Source organism: Protopterus annectens, chromosome 5.part0, assembly GCF_019279795.1.
Source record: "Protopterus annectens isolate FY-2018-M chromosome 5.part0, PAN1.0, whole genome shotgun sequence".
In the NCBI taxonomy this organism is placed as follows: domain Eukaryota; kingdom Metazoa; phylum Chordata; order Ceratodontiformes; family Protopteridae; genus Protopterus; species Protopterus annectens.
In genome coordinates, this window is record NC_056735.1 from 1,309,772,172 (window position 1) to 1,309,786,807 (window position 14,636).

The following is a 14,636-nucleotide window of genomic DNA, read 5'->3' on the forward strand; positions in this document are numbered from 1 at the left end:
AACCTGGAGTTCAGTGCACACCTTTACAAAGCACTACCACTTGCCTCTCTACTTGAAGTCCAGAGCAGGCTTCGCCACTGCAGTTCTGCAGGGCCTCATAGCCTATCCTAATCCTATTTAGCCCAGCCACCCATCCTCAGCTTTGGGATTCTACCCAAGAGTAATGACTGCAACAGTGAAACACGATGAACATAGTACAGTTGTGTACCTACCATAAATGTAGATGTTCGAGTGTATTCACTGTTGCAGTCCAGGTTACCCACCCACCATCCCCCTTCTCTTTGCTGGGACTTATCTGCACTTCTCTATCCTGTACAACCTTTTTGGTGTATTTGCTTGTAGATGAAGGAAATGTTATTTTTGTGCATGCATTTCTTATTGGTATATTGGGGCACCTGACATCTGGGGCAAGAAAAACTGAAGAAAATGGCGTCTGCTGCATCTTTTATATCCCTGGCGCTCTGACGTCAGGGAGGAGGCAACAGCAACCGATGCTGGACCTAGACTTTGGAATTCTGGCCGACTGAGGGTAGCCTGCCAGCAGGATAACCCCAAGAGTAATGACTGCAACAGTGAATACACTCGAACATCTACATTTATGGTAGGTACACAACTGTACTTTATAAAGTTCATTGTTGACTTTTTTTCCTTTAAATAATTTTTGACGTGGTATAATTGAATTATCATTATGTACCCAATTACTTAAAATAGTACCTAACTCAAATAAATGGTAGGTTTCTGGAAGAAAGACACCAGTTAGATACATAGACATTTGCAAGAATTGTAATCCATCTAAAATCAGTACTAGCAGAAGGGCTGTAATTGGTATTGCTTCTCTACAGGTGAGACCAGCCATGATAGGTTCATAGCTTCTTTTCAAGGGTTAAGACATTTAATTACCAAAAATTTGAAAGCAGTTTCTTAAGTACAAGTGCCCAGATAAAGCAATAATATAAAAGCTTTTAAAAGTTTTCTGTACCTTGTCAGTAGCAGGTTTATTTTGCAATCTTGGGAGATATACTGCAAACCTTTGCATTCTTTTGGTTGGCATAAAGATCTAATTTCAAGGGTAGCTAAAAGAAATTGTGGGTGCCAATGCAGAATTAAAATGTAGAGTGACCAAGAATGGACCAGCTCATGTACCAAAAGCTTAGATAAAAGCTGTCCCTGGTTAATTTTTAGAAGACTTAAAATGGCTCTTTGAAAGCAGGTTGTGTTTGAAAAGGGTCAGTAGACCAGTCCACTTACCCAGTAAACAAATAGTAAATAAAATGTCTACGTTTTTAAATGGCCTTTGGTATTTAGTTCCTATATTTCTATTTTGTTTGTGATATACCTTGTCTACTTATGTAGTATGTGTTTAGTTACGCAAGAGTAGACAGCTAGCTGTGTTGTTTTCTATGACTGGTTTCTCTAAAAGTATAAATTCAGTGGTAGTTGCTAGGTTTGTGGTTCAGGAGACTTGAAGAGCTTAACGCAAATTTCCAGTTGCCCCCAGAGCACAATCCAGTAAAGCAAGTCACTCGGAATGCAAATGGAGGTTGAGGAAAACAAAGAATGGTCTTAACAGGAAACAATTCATTAACATCTTATCGCCTTGATTTTGTATGTTGACAGACTTTGTTTACCAGGTGATCCCACTTGATACAAGTTCCTTTTTTGGAGGTTAAATTAACTTGCTAAGAGTAATACAGTATGTAAGTAGTAACTTCCAGAATTAATGATAGAACAGAATGTGACATTTCTTATTTGCTTGAGGTAACTTGCAGGATTAAAAGATTTTCTCACCACAATACAAAATGTCTGTCTTAGAGTTTAGTTGTTCATCTAGGAATAGGCATGTCTTTTCTTATCAGCCATATTTTAATTTTAGTTTTGATTAGTTACTGTCAAAACATTAAAAAAAATACCTTTATTGAATTATGACTTGTGATGAAGGCAAACTTACATTTATATAAAAGTAATCAAACCATATTAACAAGTTTACATTTGCAAATATTATGCATCACAGATATTGTTCTGTAAATTTACAATGAACGAAGAGCTGAGCCCAAAAGCGTAACTTGTAGATAAAAGGAGAACAAATTTATTAAGCGTTTTTAAACATATGTTTTAAATACTAGCTTTATATGTTTGTTTATATGCATTTTTATTGTTTTTATATTTAATTTTGTTTAGTTAGTTTTTTGTTAATAATAGACATTATTTGAAAGAAGGAAGTACTTGTCATTTAGGCAATCTGTGTTGTATTAATTTAATTAAGGTAATTAACAAATCACAGTTACTATCTGATGTTAATTAGTTTTTAAATAGGACTGTAGCTTGCATTCTGTGTTTGTTCGTTTATTTTCCTATTCTGAAGAAGGAGGGGGTATTAACCCTTCCGAAAGCGCTTAATAAATTTGTTCTCCTTTTATCTACAAGTTACGCTTTTGGGCTCAGCTCTTCGTTCATTGTAAATTTCCTGGTTTGTCGAGCTTTTTGTGGTTTGCAGTCAGATATTGTTCTGTACAATACAATCCGTGAAAGATTACATACAATGTTCAGCTCCTGCCTTCTATTAAATCTCATTCCTCCTCCAAAACAGTTTCTGCATGTATTGTTCCCACAATTTCCATCTTGTCTCTGTATTTCATTCATACTTTTTTTTGAAGATCCCACTCCTGTTCTTTTCTCTCTTGTTAACAATATTCAAAACTTTAAGTATGGTTGGTTTAGACTTTGTTTTTTTATTTTGTAGTGATTGCTTTTTTGAGAGCCAGTAGAATTAAATTTAAGAAGGCCTTAACATATTTAGGCAATTCAGATCCTGTATTCCATCTCAAAAATATAATTTCCTTAATACCACTCATTTGCAGGCCCAGTATTCCTGACAGCGTGCTCTGTAGGGAATTTGTAAAGTCTGCCAACTTATTACACCCCAAGAACATATGCTGTCGGGTACCTTTTTCTTCCATGTTACACAACTAGCATTTGCCATTTACCTGAGGAAAAAATCTTTGGAGTCTGCTTGGGATATAAAAGTATCTATGCAAAAACTTCTAGGAAAAATCCTAAATATTATAGATTTTGTTGCATATTTGATACTATTAATGTATGCTCTTCAGCCAACACTACTAGTTATTTTTCTCTCTTGTCCTCTCATAACATTCTCATCTTTCAAATGATAACCATCTCTCTCTCCATGTCCTTTTACTCCTCTTCGTCTCATTCTGTTCCTCTATTTTAGCAGAAGAATACTTTATTTCTCACCTCCATGTATTATTAGAAATAGATCAAGTATTGTGAATAACTATGTATTAATTTACTTGGCATAGGCTGTCCACTTCTCCAAAGTGTTTTGCTACTTGCAATACATACTATAGTCTTGATCACAATTTATCCTAGTAATTTTTTCTGTAAATGTATTTCAATCTGTGTTTTTATATGTTGCGGGGATTTTCTTCCCTTGGATATAATTACTTATCAGCTATTGTAAAGGGTTTTGTGTGTGGTTTTGTGGGGCATTCTCCTCAGGTCATTATAAATATTTAATCTGTTTTGAGGTTCTTCTCCCCTTGTATAGAATTATTCATGAACTGTTTAAATGTTGTTGAATGTATTGTGGTGCTTTTCTTCCCTGGCCTTTGGTGAAAATGGACCATTAGCTCAATTGGACTTTCCCAGTTATCAAACGACAAAAATAAATGTCCTCCCATTATTTCTTTGTGAATTGGTTATCTAAGTTCTCGTCCCAATCTTTTCTGACCTCCTGTTGGTTCCTGTAGTTATCATGCAGTATTTAATATGCCTACTAATAATCCCTTTTTTAACAGCAACTTCTGTTCTAGAGTCAACTAAAAACATGACCATTGCAGGTCTTTCATTTAGGATTCCCCTATCCCTTTCTCTTTGCCTGTACTCTGATATCAATCCAAGATGGGGAAGTCCAAATGTCTTCTTGACCCCTTCCATTCTATTACCTTTTCCTCCCTGTTTGTTTCTGGTACTTAGTTTATTTGCCAGCTTTAGACAGTAAACTTCAGCCCCACCTCTTGCCTATTCTCTGTACCCATAATTAAAGTCAATGGGAATGGAGAAGGGAGATTGTCAAAAATGTTTTCCTACCAAATGGGATCAGCATCCATTTAATTATGGTGGTCTATGTTTCTTAAGCACTATTCTTTTAAATATGTTACATGATCTTAAAGCATATTGTCTGAATCAGAGTGACCACATATCCTATTTTGCAGTTGTTAGTTTGCTATTCAAATATAGTTTGATTTTTTTCTTTCTTTCTTTTTTTTTCTTGCAGTTATCAATATGCCAGACAAACGTTTTCCCCAGGACAAAGCTTTTTTAACACCTTTATTAAATTACCACTTAAAACATAGGCACTTCTGCATTAACATTTGTCATATTCATGCATTATACATTACATATGTCTTTTCTTTCTCTTTAACAGTTATTCTTTCCAGCATTACATAAATTGCTCATTTCTTGCCTTCCCTGAAACCTCGCTCTTCCTGAACAGTATTCTACATGCATTGCTCTCGCAAATTCCATTTATTATATGCAGTTTGCTGCTTCCCTTTCTAAGCAGCCACCCCTATGTCTTTAATCTCCTTTAAAATATTCACTGCTTCAGATAGAGTTGGTTTAGGTTCTGATTTCCATTTTCTAGTACTTGCTTTTTAGCAGCCAGTAGTATTAAACTTACTAAGGCAATACTATGGTGAGGCACACTACTTGTGATTTCATACTCTTTATAAACATTTCCAGATAGATAATTAAATTATTGAGCCAGTTCTGCAGTCAGTTAAGAAATCCATTCATTTAATATTTACAGACTAACTGAAATGCTAAAGTATGATGTATTATGGGATACCTTGACTGTGTGTTGATACATTGTTTTAAGTCTCCTTTGCTGCTCTACTCTGTTTGGTAAAAGCAAGTGAATTGGAAAAAGTGTTTTTGACAAAGTTAAGTAGTTCTTGGTATGTAATGGCCATTTCCTCTATTTCGTGGTCATAGAAGTTATTGTAGTATTTTATATGGAAGTGGCTTCAACTTTGTCTTCAGTTTTACTCTAGTGTTTTATAAAGAATGCTTTGGTAACAACTGCATGATTTGCCTTAGCATATAAATCTATTTAGATTCCTTTAGATTTCAGAAAAACTCAGTGACTGTTTTCTAATGTCAGGACTGCAGCTCTGAACAGATTTGCTTTAGATTTTTTTCCATAGGTTGTTTCGGCAAGAGTTGTTGTAAGGCCCAATGTCACAGGCATTGGGCATCAGATCTCACCACCCTGGAATATCAATTATTTCCCTGTAATGTCACCTTGTAGGGCATTATTTCCCTTAGATAATGAACTGTTATATTGTTTTCTATTTTATTATTATAATATACTTTTTAATATATTTGATGTAAAATAGTTCTTCCACTTAATGTTTCAGAGTTGCTGTGTATGTAATTGTTGTTGGAGGAAGTATTTTACATCCAAAGCGCAAGTTATTTAACTATTTAATATCTACACAACCTGAACAGGCACAGACAAATTCACACACGTACACAGAAAAAAATGCACACACACAAGAAATGTACTCCGCAATTACAGCCACTGAATATACCTAAGATATCACATTTAAATAAAATGAATGAAAACATTCATGCAGCATAAAGCACAAAGCACTGCACCCTCCAAAAAATTTTTGATTTATTTTTGGTAAATCACTGATATTTACTGTTAGTCAATAAAACCAGACATAGTGACAAACATTTTATTCAGGAAATGTATTCTGATAGTAAACGTCTTTCTGTATTTACTTTTTAAGTGAATTAGGTTTATAATTAAAAAAAATATATATATATATATATATATATATATATATATATATATATATATATATATATGACATTGATCCCCTATTATTCTAGGCTTTGTCCAGAATTCTTGACCAAAGAAGTTGTGAGGTGTGTACTCATGCTGTCCCCCCTGTCAGACACACACACACGCATGCACTCACATAAACATAATCACATTAATTTTTAACTTTTTTCCCATACTTACTAAACACAGCTTTTGATTGGGAAATCCATGTTTAGCAAGTGTAAACATCATAGTAGCCATTTGCTTCTTTTCTGTCCAAGCTTCATGGCAGCTTAATATGCTGTTGTGAAGTGATACCTTTACATTAATGCCCTGTCTGAGAATGTCTGTTCTCCAAAAGGGTATCCTTGTATGTTTTGCCCATCATGTACTAATGATAAAGTACTTTCACTGTAAGAATTCTGTGATGTTATTTCTGTTGGCAGCATTTGATGGAATTTTAAAATATAGCTGCACTAGTGTTGGACTCTAGTAAATGTGGTGAGTTCAGTTGTGGTGCATTATAAAGTAGATTGTAGTATGCTGCCATTTCAAGAGCTGAATCTTTATTTTCCTTTATCTTAGAATGTCTTTGCTATTTTGTTATATCAAAGGTAATTCCTAAGAACAGAAACCATGAGTATTAACTCTACCTTTACAGAGAACATCTGTCATTCTGGCACTAGAAGGAAAAATAGAAACTGTCAGGCTTCTCAGGCATAGGAATGCACAGCCAAATGAAGTCTCTGCCACTAAAGCTTCAAGAATGTGAAATGCTCCCACTTGATTTCCCTAATTCTCCCTTTCATTCCTGTAGCTGAACAAACGGGTCCATGGAAAAGAAAGCTGTTAGGCTAGCTGCTTCATTATCTGTCATGGTTTTCAGGGTGGGGTGTGATGCTGGAACATTCCCAGGTCTAAGCACCTGTGTGAGTTTTGTTATCGAGTCCTCTCCTTCGTTGTCTCTCATGATTTTGTGCTTCTGCCATTCTCATGCTCGGGTGATGTCCCTTTAGTTATGGTAAAGGTATTTGAGGTAGAATTAAACTGTGAGGCAGGTAACAATTTCACAGCAGACTGTTATTAGGCAGAAACTGGTTCTGATACCTAGATACCCAAGAAGCAGGTATTGGTGACTTTAAACTATTCCTTCAGACCTCTGATGTTTCTTTAATGACGTTAACTGTCAGGAATAATTTGATTTGTCTTCATAGTATCATAGGAGATTACTAGGCTATTGACCCAGAGATCATTTTAAGCCTAGCCATTTCATTCCAATGTAATACCATAGAAATGCTAGTCAGTATCCAAGATTGCATTTAGTAATGACCGCCCATGTCCAGGAGGGTTGTGGGTACTCTCCCCCTGTAAGAATTTACAGTGCCCCATCCACTCATCCAGGTTCCTCTTGAACAGTGTCATAGAGATGCTCTGTTCACATGAATTGGTAGCCTGTTCAAAAGACATGGCAGCTGCTGGGAGATAAATCTGTCCCTCTAGCATGTGCTATTTAAGTCACAGGCCATATTTACGTCCCTGGAATGGGTAGCCCTAGTCCTGTTAGATTTACGAAGATGAAGCAAGTTCATTAGGTGTGGGTCTTGCTTTCCTCTGTAGGCCAAGCAGACGTCTCCCCTAAGAAGTGGTTCAGACATTTCCATTTGAAGAGAAACCATCCAAGTCAGATTTTTATTTTTCTACGTATGAAGAAAAGTGTGTGTTATCCTTTTGTTTTGGGGGAGCACAATAAAAATACGGGTTGGTCATACTGAATTTCCTACTCTTGGGATATATTGATAGTTTTGGGTTTGAATACCTGTCTTCTGTTTCCTGTCTAGATGTTTTATTTGAGGAAACATTAAACCTTATGAAAGACCATTTTAAATAAGATTGCTAAAAATTACTTTTTCTTGAAAGACATATACTCCAGTGATAAGGGCTGACCATTCCAAGACATTGGCTATTCTGGATATTTTAATGAGATTGCATTTGAATCGGCATCCTAGCCACTGTCTTCTAAGAAACATCCTCTTTTGCTATAAGAGGAAGAGTATAAACACACACACACACACACACACACACACACACACACACACACACACACACACACACACACACACACACACAGATGGCAGGCCCAGCAACAGCAGAGTTAGAATCAGAATCTAATAGTAGTCTTTCTGCAAGAACGCTGCCAGATGACAGAGGTTAGAACAATAGATAAGATTTCAGGTTCTATCAAACCTACATTGCACAGTATCAAAATGACATTTAAAGGGAGGTAGGTGATGCAGCACAACATGTGTAATGGTTCACAGAGCAATTTTTAAATCCACTCAAATGGCATGTAATTGGAGTCCTATTATGGTTATGTTTGGTCACTGTTTTAGAGCAGGGGCAGCATTTTGGGATCTCGTGAGGAGGTATGTCTTTCATACACAGCTGTTTCCTGAGGATGTTAAGGAACACTTCTTAAATTGTCCTCTGCATCTGTCTCTGCTTGATATTCCCTCTGAGAATGCACTTCAGCACCCAGTGAAGAGGGGTAAGCTAGTGTCATATGAAGTAAATTTCACACTTCCATTTAGAGGTACTTTAAGCCATCATAATCCTTCTTTATAGAGCAGACTGCAATAAACAATATTAACAGATAGAGGAGACAACTGCTGGAATTAAATAATGGTGACAAACTGCAGGTCAGCAACATAAGTCCGATAATATTCCTATAATAGCCACCAGTGACAGTTAAAGCCCCATTATCACTTCCCTGCTATCCCACCTGCTCTGGCTGTAGGAAGACGACATCGCTGTTTACAATTCACTGATTCCAAATCACACCACCCAAGTGAGTGGCCGAGTTAGTGTCAAATGGGTATTCAGTAAAACTTTCTACAGTGTACTTTCATTGACTATATTTTCTGCCACAAAGGAGCAGATAAATCTGACCTTCAGCAGCTACTGGACATTTGGGACAATCTAGGGCTTGTCTTCTAAGAAATATCCTCTAGGGCTTTCTACTCCACTTTCATGTTAGTTTTAGAGACAGAATGCAAACTTGTAGCAATCTCATCTAGATCTCTCAAGTATAAACAGATTTATCAAAAAAAAATCAAGATGCTTCCCATAATCTCTATTGTTCCTCCTTAATCAGGATGTAATTTTTGTGGCCTATTTTACAAAAGTGAGCAGGCATCTTCCCAGATGCCAGGTGGAAAACTCCCATTGCTAATTTAGCGTCCTTGCTGTTTCTGCTGTTGGTAGGGACTTCATAGTTTTATGCATTTTCGATTGAGGAAAATTCACATCTGTCTTTTTCTAATTCATGCAACTTCTGTCTAGAGTCTTAAGTCTGGAAATTGGAAAACTCTAGTTTTATCGTGCAAGATTTGTAATTTCTCTCTTCAGAGAGGGAGTTTAGACTGTGATGATTAACTAGCATATTGCCTTCCTTCCTCCATTATTTATGTCTTATCCTGTTCTTTAGTTCTTTGATACTGTGCAACCTACTCTGCATATGCTTAGCATGCTGGGCTGCCGTGAAAGTGGTTATTGTTTTTTTAACTCTTGAGTTGCTGTTTTTCCAAATGTGGGTGTGGATGTGTGTGTGGTAATAGTAGTAGTTTTCTTTTATTCCTTCAGTAATTTTTTAGGACATTTTGACTGTTACTCTCTCCCGCACCACTCTCAGAGCTTCATAAAAAACCTGTTGCAATATTGGTAGTAAAATCTTCTCCTGATCACCAGAACAGATTTACAAGCTCCCCAAAAGTCTGTCTCCCCTCAACTGACTATGAAAACATGATCACAGACAGCTATTCGAAAGGTAAAAGGGCAAGTATCATATGTTGTTCTTCCACCCCTACTGCTGAGGGCCCTGTTAGAGTATGTAAATCTTGTGTTTTAATTCCCATTTCTGGCTTCCCCTCATTTTCATTTCTTCTTCTTCTTCTTTCGGCTTTTCCCGGTTAGGAGTCGCCACAGGGGATCACCTTGTCCGCTCGTGATTGGCAGTGGAGTTTTACGGTGTCGAGTTGCCAGCCCGGCGTCCAACCTTCCACAGAAGGTACACACACGCCCACACTCACACCTAGGGCCAATTTAGAGTGTCCAATCCACCTGCAGCATGTCTTTGGGATGTGGGAGGAAACCGGAGCACCCGGAGGAAACCCACGCGACCACAGGGAGGACATGCAGACTCCGCACAGAAGGCACCCCAGCCGAGGATCGAACCGGAGAACCTCTTGCTGTGAGGCGGCAATGCTAACCACTGCACCACTGTGGCCACCCTTTCCCCTCATTTTCATTTACCAGTGTTCTTTTTGGTAGTACAAGTTGCAAGGCTTCCAGCCCTGATTCCAGCAAAAACACCATGTCCTTGCATTGCCATTCTTAGGATCCGTTGAGTCAGTGCTAATGTCTCCACAGACCAATTACATGTTGTCAGTCTGACCATGTATTTGACACTGATCCATTATCTGATAACCTTCTGGTCTGCAGATTGTGTTTTCATTATTATTGAAAACATACTTTGCACCAGTGCTGCTGGTTCCATCATTATCAGCAGCACGTGTCCTCAACTGATTATGCTGGATTCCTTTTAACAGTGGCTACCATTTTGTTGCAGGTGGCTTTGGAAATAATTCCCAAAAAAACTAAAGTAGTTTGGAAGCACAGAACTATATATAAGATTACTGTGTTGTTAATGCAGCTTATACTGTAATCAAGGAAGTCTGTCTTTAGCTGTTTTATTTTTCAGGTTTACAGCGGAGTTTGATTTCAGAACATATGATCCTGAAGGTATCATCTTGTTTGCCGGAAGCCAGAAAGAAAAATCCTGGATTTTATTGGCTATTCGCAATGGAAAAATAGAGCTACAACTGAAATACAAAGGTGTAGGCCGAGTGACCAGCAGTGGACCAGTAATTAATGATGGAAAGTGGCATACAGTAAGTTAGCTTGCTTGGTCTGAACTTTGCATCTCTCCTTACTTATTTTGTACATATTTTCTTTCAATTTCCAGCTCAGTCAGCTGCTTTAAGTGCAGAGGTGTGGGCTGGACAGGTTGCTAGAAATGGTTGTACTGAATGATGGGGGAGTCATATAATGTTGAAAGCACCTTTTAGGTTGTATGTTGGGGTGGTCACTAAAGTGCTGCTCAAATGCATAGTAATTGGGTTATGGTGAGATCTCCAGATTCATGGTATTTTCCTGTTTTATATTAGGATCTGTAATGTGCAGGCCAGTACTAGGCTGTCCATTCATTTCTCTCTCCAGAGCTGGAGAGGCACACTAGCCTGCATTCATTGCTATGCAAGGTGGTACTTTATTTTTCTGTACTGCAGATTTTGCATACCCCATTACTGCACAATCTGTTTAACACAATGATGGAACTGCTGAACACTGCTAGACTTTGCCACTAAGTGTATAGGGATGTGTTGATCAAGTTAAAGAGGGGAGTCTGAGGCCAAAATACTTTCATAGATCTCCACAATTTTACAGTATTTTTACCCTGCAAAATGATGCCAGTTATATTATAGTTTGTCTGATGTGTATTAGTACAGTTCATGTTCAAGATTTAATTTCCACAATTCTCTCTCTGTGTATCTTTGTTCATTGATAAAGTTAGATTGGTTTTGGGATTCACAACTGTTTCATTTGTTAGTGCCTGATGCTTAAATTAGCATGTCTTTGCTTCACTGTGCATTTGCTGCATACAGTCACTATATGCAGTATTTGAACTGGATGTTTGAGTGTGGTGTGTTGGATGGGTCGAGGTTACATTATGCAAGCAGTTTGGCTTAGTCAGGAAGTAGCAGTCCTGTCACCCATAACACAAAATGTAGTCCTAATGTAATAAGACCTGTGCTGTCATGTACGTTTCCTGTTGCTGAAAATAATGTCATTGATATACTTGAAGCGTTTGCACTGGCATTCAGCATAACCTTATGAATTGAAACAGTGAAGGGCATTCAGGGGAACAGTGCAGGGTTTCATTTTACCTAACTAGGGGAAGCGCTATGTCTGTCTTTTTGTCAGACCCAAATCATTATGTTTGAAAACTGAAATGTCTATTACAGCACAGTAGAAAGGTTTTCCCTTCTAAAAGCTACACCTTCAGGGTTTAATAACATAAGATTATAGACAGGTTCCTTAAAATGGCTTGTTTATTGCTATTTAGAGAATGGGTGACCTCTACATTGCCACTATGATTGGAGAATAAATGTTCTCCAGTTGCTGTTAATGTACAGGTAATGCCAGCTGAAAAATGAGTCCGCTGCCAGACGGACCTCGGACTGTAAAAAAGAAATTGGCCATCATCATTTTACACTTGCTAACTGGTGCTTGTGCTGCTTAGTGTGTACAAAATTAAAAAAAAACAAAAAAGTGCTTCTGTGAGTGTATGCGTGCATGAGTGATTTGGATCGATCAAGCCATTGTTTTATACTCAATAAGCAGCACTTTTGATGTTTAGAGAGTGTAAAATTCAAAGAAACATAAAAAAGAAAAGTGGCGTGTGTGTTTGCGCGCGCATGTGTGTGTGTGCTTGCATGCATGAAAGCGGAAGTGTGTTTATGTGTGAAAGGGTAAGCAGCAGTTAAGAGGTATGCATACCTCTCAACCTCTTAGCTCAAGATGTTTGGATAAAGTGTAAAATAAAGTTGAAAATGCTGAAAAATAGGAACAGGTTTTGAAAATTGCTTTAATAAAATTGGAACGTTGTTTTACAATAAAAAGATTTATTTTAATATGCATTTTCTGAAAAAAAATAGCCTAGAATTCAAATGTATGTCAAGATTTAGTGACTTTACTCCCAAGTAATGGTCAACAAACCACACAAATTTTGAGTAAGGGACCAAAAAAATGAGGTAAATCTCCAGACATTTTTTCAAACATCAGGTGGAGGAAATGTTTTACATCAAAAATATGAAAAATAATAATAGTGTAATAAAAAAAAAATACATAAAACACAATTTTACAGACAGCCCATTTCCTAATTGAGATATGCCCTCCAGGGTTTGTGTTCCTGAGTAAATAATGTTCTACCAGGAGTGTAGAGGTACCCCCTGGATATGCATTATTTACACAGTAACACACACCCTGTTTGGCATTCTTGCCTGCGTATCTCACATTTAATTGGATGTTAAGGCTTCATACACCTATAGGTTTATCTCTGCTTCTGTTTCCACCATATTTGTGTTCATGTGTGTTCATGCACTAGCATAAATCCAGCCTTGTACTCTTGTTTTGAAAGTGCCCATATGGTTAGGCCTGTTATGTCCTTAGACAAGGTAACAGTGTGGCTCTGTAGCCCGGCTTCCACTTATAACTGCTGTTTCATAGGTGTGTACTAGGCCAATGGTCCTGGAGCCTTTACAAGCCCAGCCCAAAAACATTGCCCAGGCACCGTGCCACCCAATGTTAGTTCACAGTGCCCATATCCAGTAGTGCAACTGGAATGATCTCTGGAGTGAACTTTGTTACCCATCCACTCAACAAGATTTCTCTTGAAGAGGGCCAGTGAGGTGCTCTGCTTGACATGAATGCCTATTCCAGAGTATGGGCAGTCTTTGGGAGATGAACCTGTCCCTCTAGCATGCTCTGTGTGACCCAGGGGGATTGGGATTTCTTTGTGTACCATTCCAAGTAGGGCTGGTTTGGACATGGCTTTGTAAGTCAAGCCGAGATCACCTCTAAGCAGATGTGATAGTAGATCTAGTTTGATGTGCGTTCTGTGATTCTGCTTCACTTAAGTTCACTTTTTGTTTATTTGCATAGTCCATATGCATTGCAGCTCTTTGCTTCACCCTCTACAGAAGAAAATCTACAAAGTTGAAATTTTCTTCTCCTGTATTCCTCAACAGACGAGTGTTGCAACAGTTTTCTGTCATATTGCATTTGATAGGTCATATGCACAGAATGTGGTACTTGTTAGTTATGGCCCTATGTAATAAAATATGCTACTGCCTTAGAGATAATTGCTTGCCCTTGAGGCTTCCACCATTTAGTGTAGTACAATACGTTTTCGAAATGTATAAACATTAGATGTTAAGTTGTCAATCTCGCCTTCATTCTTGCTTGATGGGTTCGGAGCCGATCCTTGGCTCCGACTCGGCACTTTGCTAAGCTCGAGAGTCACTTTTACCAGCTCGAGGCAGCCCTATATCCCATGATGCAAGGCGGTAAGTACCCAGATCTCGTTTGCCGCTTCTCTGATGAGGTCCTCCTTTTGCCAGCTCCTGGTAAGTGTTAGCTTTTAACTACTTTTTGCCCCTAAATTTTAACATTTTTCACTTTTTTTTAAAATACCTTCCTTTTTACTTAATTGTAAGCCCTTTTCTGACTAAAATTATATTTCCTTTCCCTTCTTTAGTCAGGCCTTCATTCCCTCCCATCCCCCCCCCCTGTCAGGGTGTGTGTGTGTGAGAGGTTAGTTACTATATATTTTAGATAACTTTAGTTGTCTGATTGGGACTGTGTTGTTGTGTACTGCTTGTGCAACTATGTCCAAAGAAAGGGTCTCAGGCTTTAAGAAGTGTGACTCGTGCTGTCAGAAGATGTCTCTGACAGACGGTCACACTTCTTGTTTATATTGCCTGGGACCTCTCCACCTGCAGGACTCCTGTGCGATTTGTCATTCCTTTAGCCAGAGAGTCCTGCAGGAGAGGAGAAATAAGTTGATTTTAAGGGGTCTCCTTAAACTGGAGGGCTCTCCGGCCAAATCGGCTCCGAGCAAGACTTCTAAGTCTTCTAAGGCCCAGGCTTCTGTATCTAAGCTGGTGGCCTC

The 14,636-nt window shown here is 38.1% G+C and overlaps 1 protein-coding gene across 4 annotated transcripts in view; it reads left to right on the top strand.

The window, feature by feature from the left end:
- The window catches only part of GAS6 (growth arrest specific 6), a 989,702-nt gene that overhangs the window by 780,860 nt on the left and 194,206 nt on the right, over positions 1-14,636 (top strand). For all 4 annotated transcript variants that reach the window (XM_044071118.1, XM_044071116.1, XM_044071119.1 and 1 more), the window contains one exon: positions 10,608-10,797. In XM_044071118.1, the coding sequence (XP_043927053.1) occupies positions 10,608-10,797 (190 nt within the window). The remainder of the gene's footprint in view (positions 1-10,607; positions 10,798-14,636) is intronic.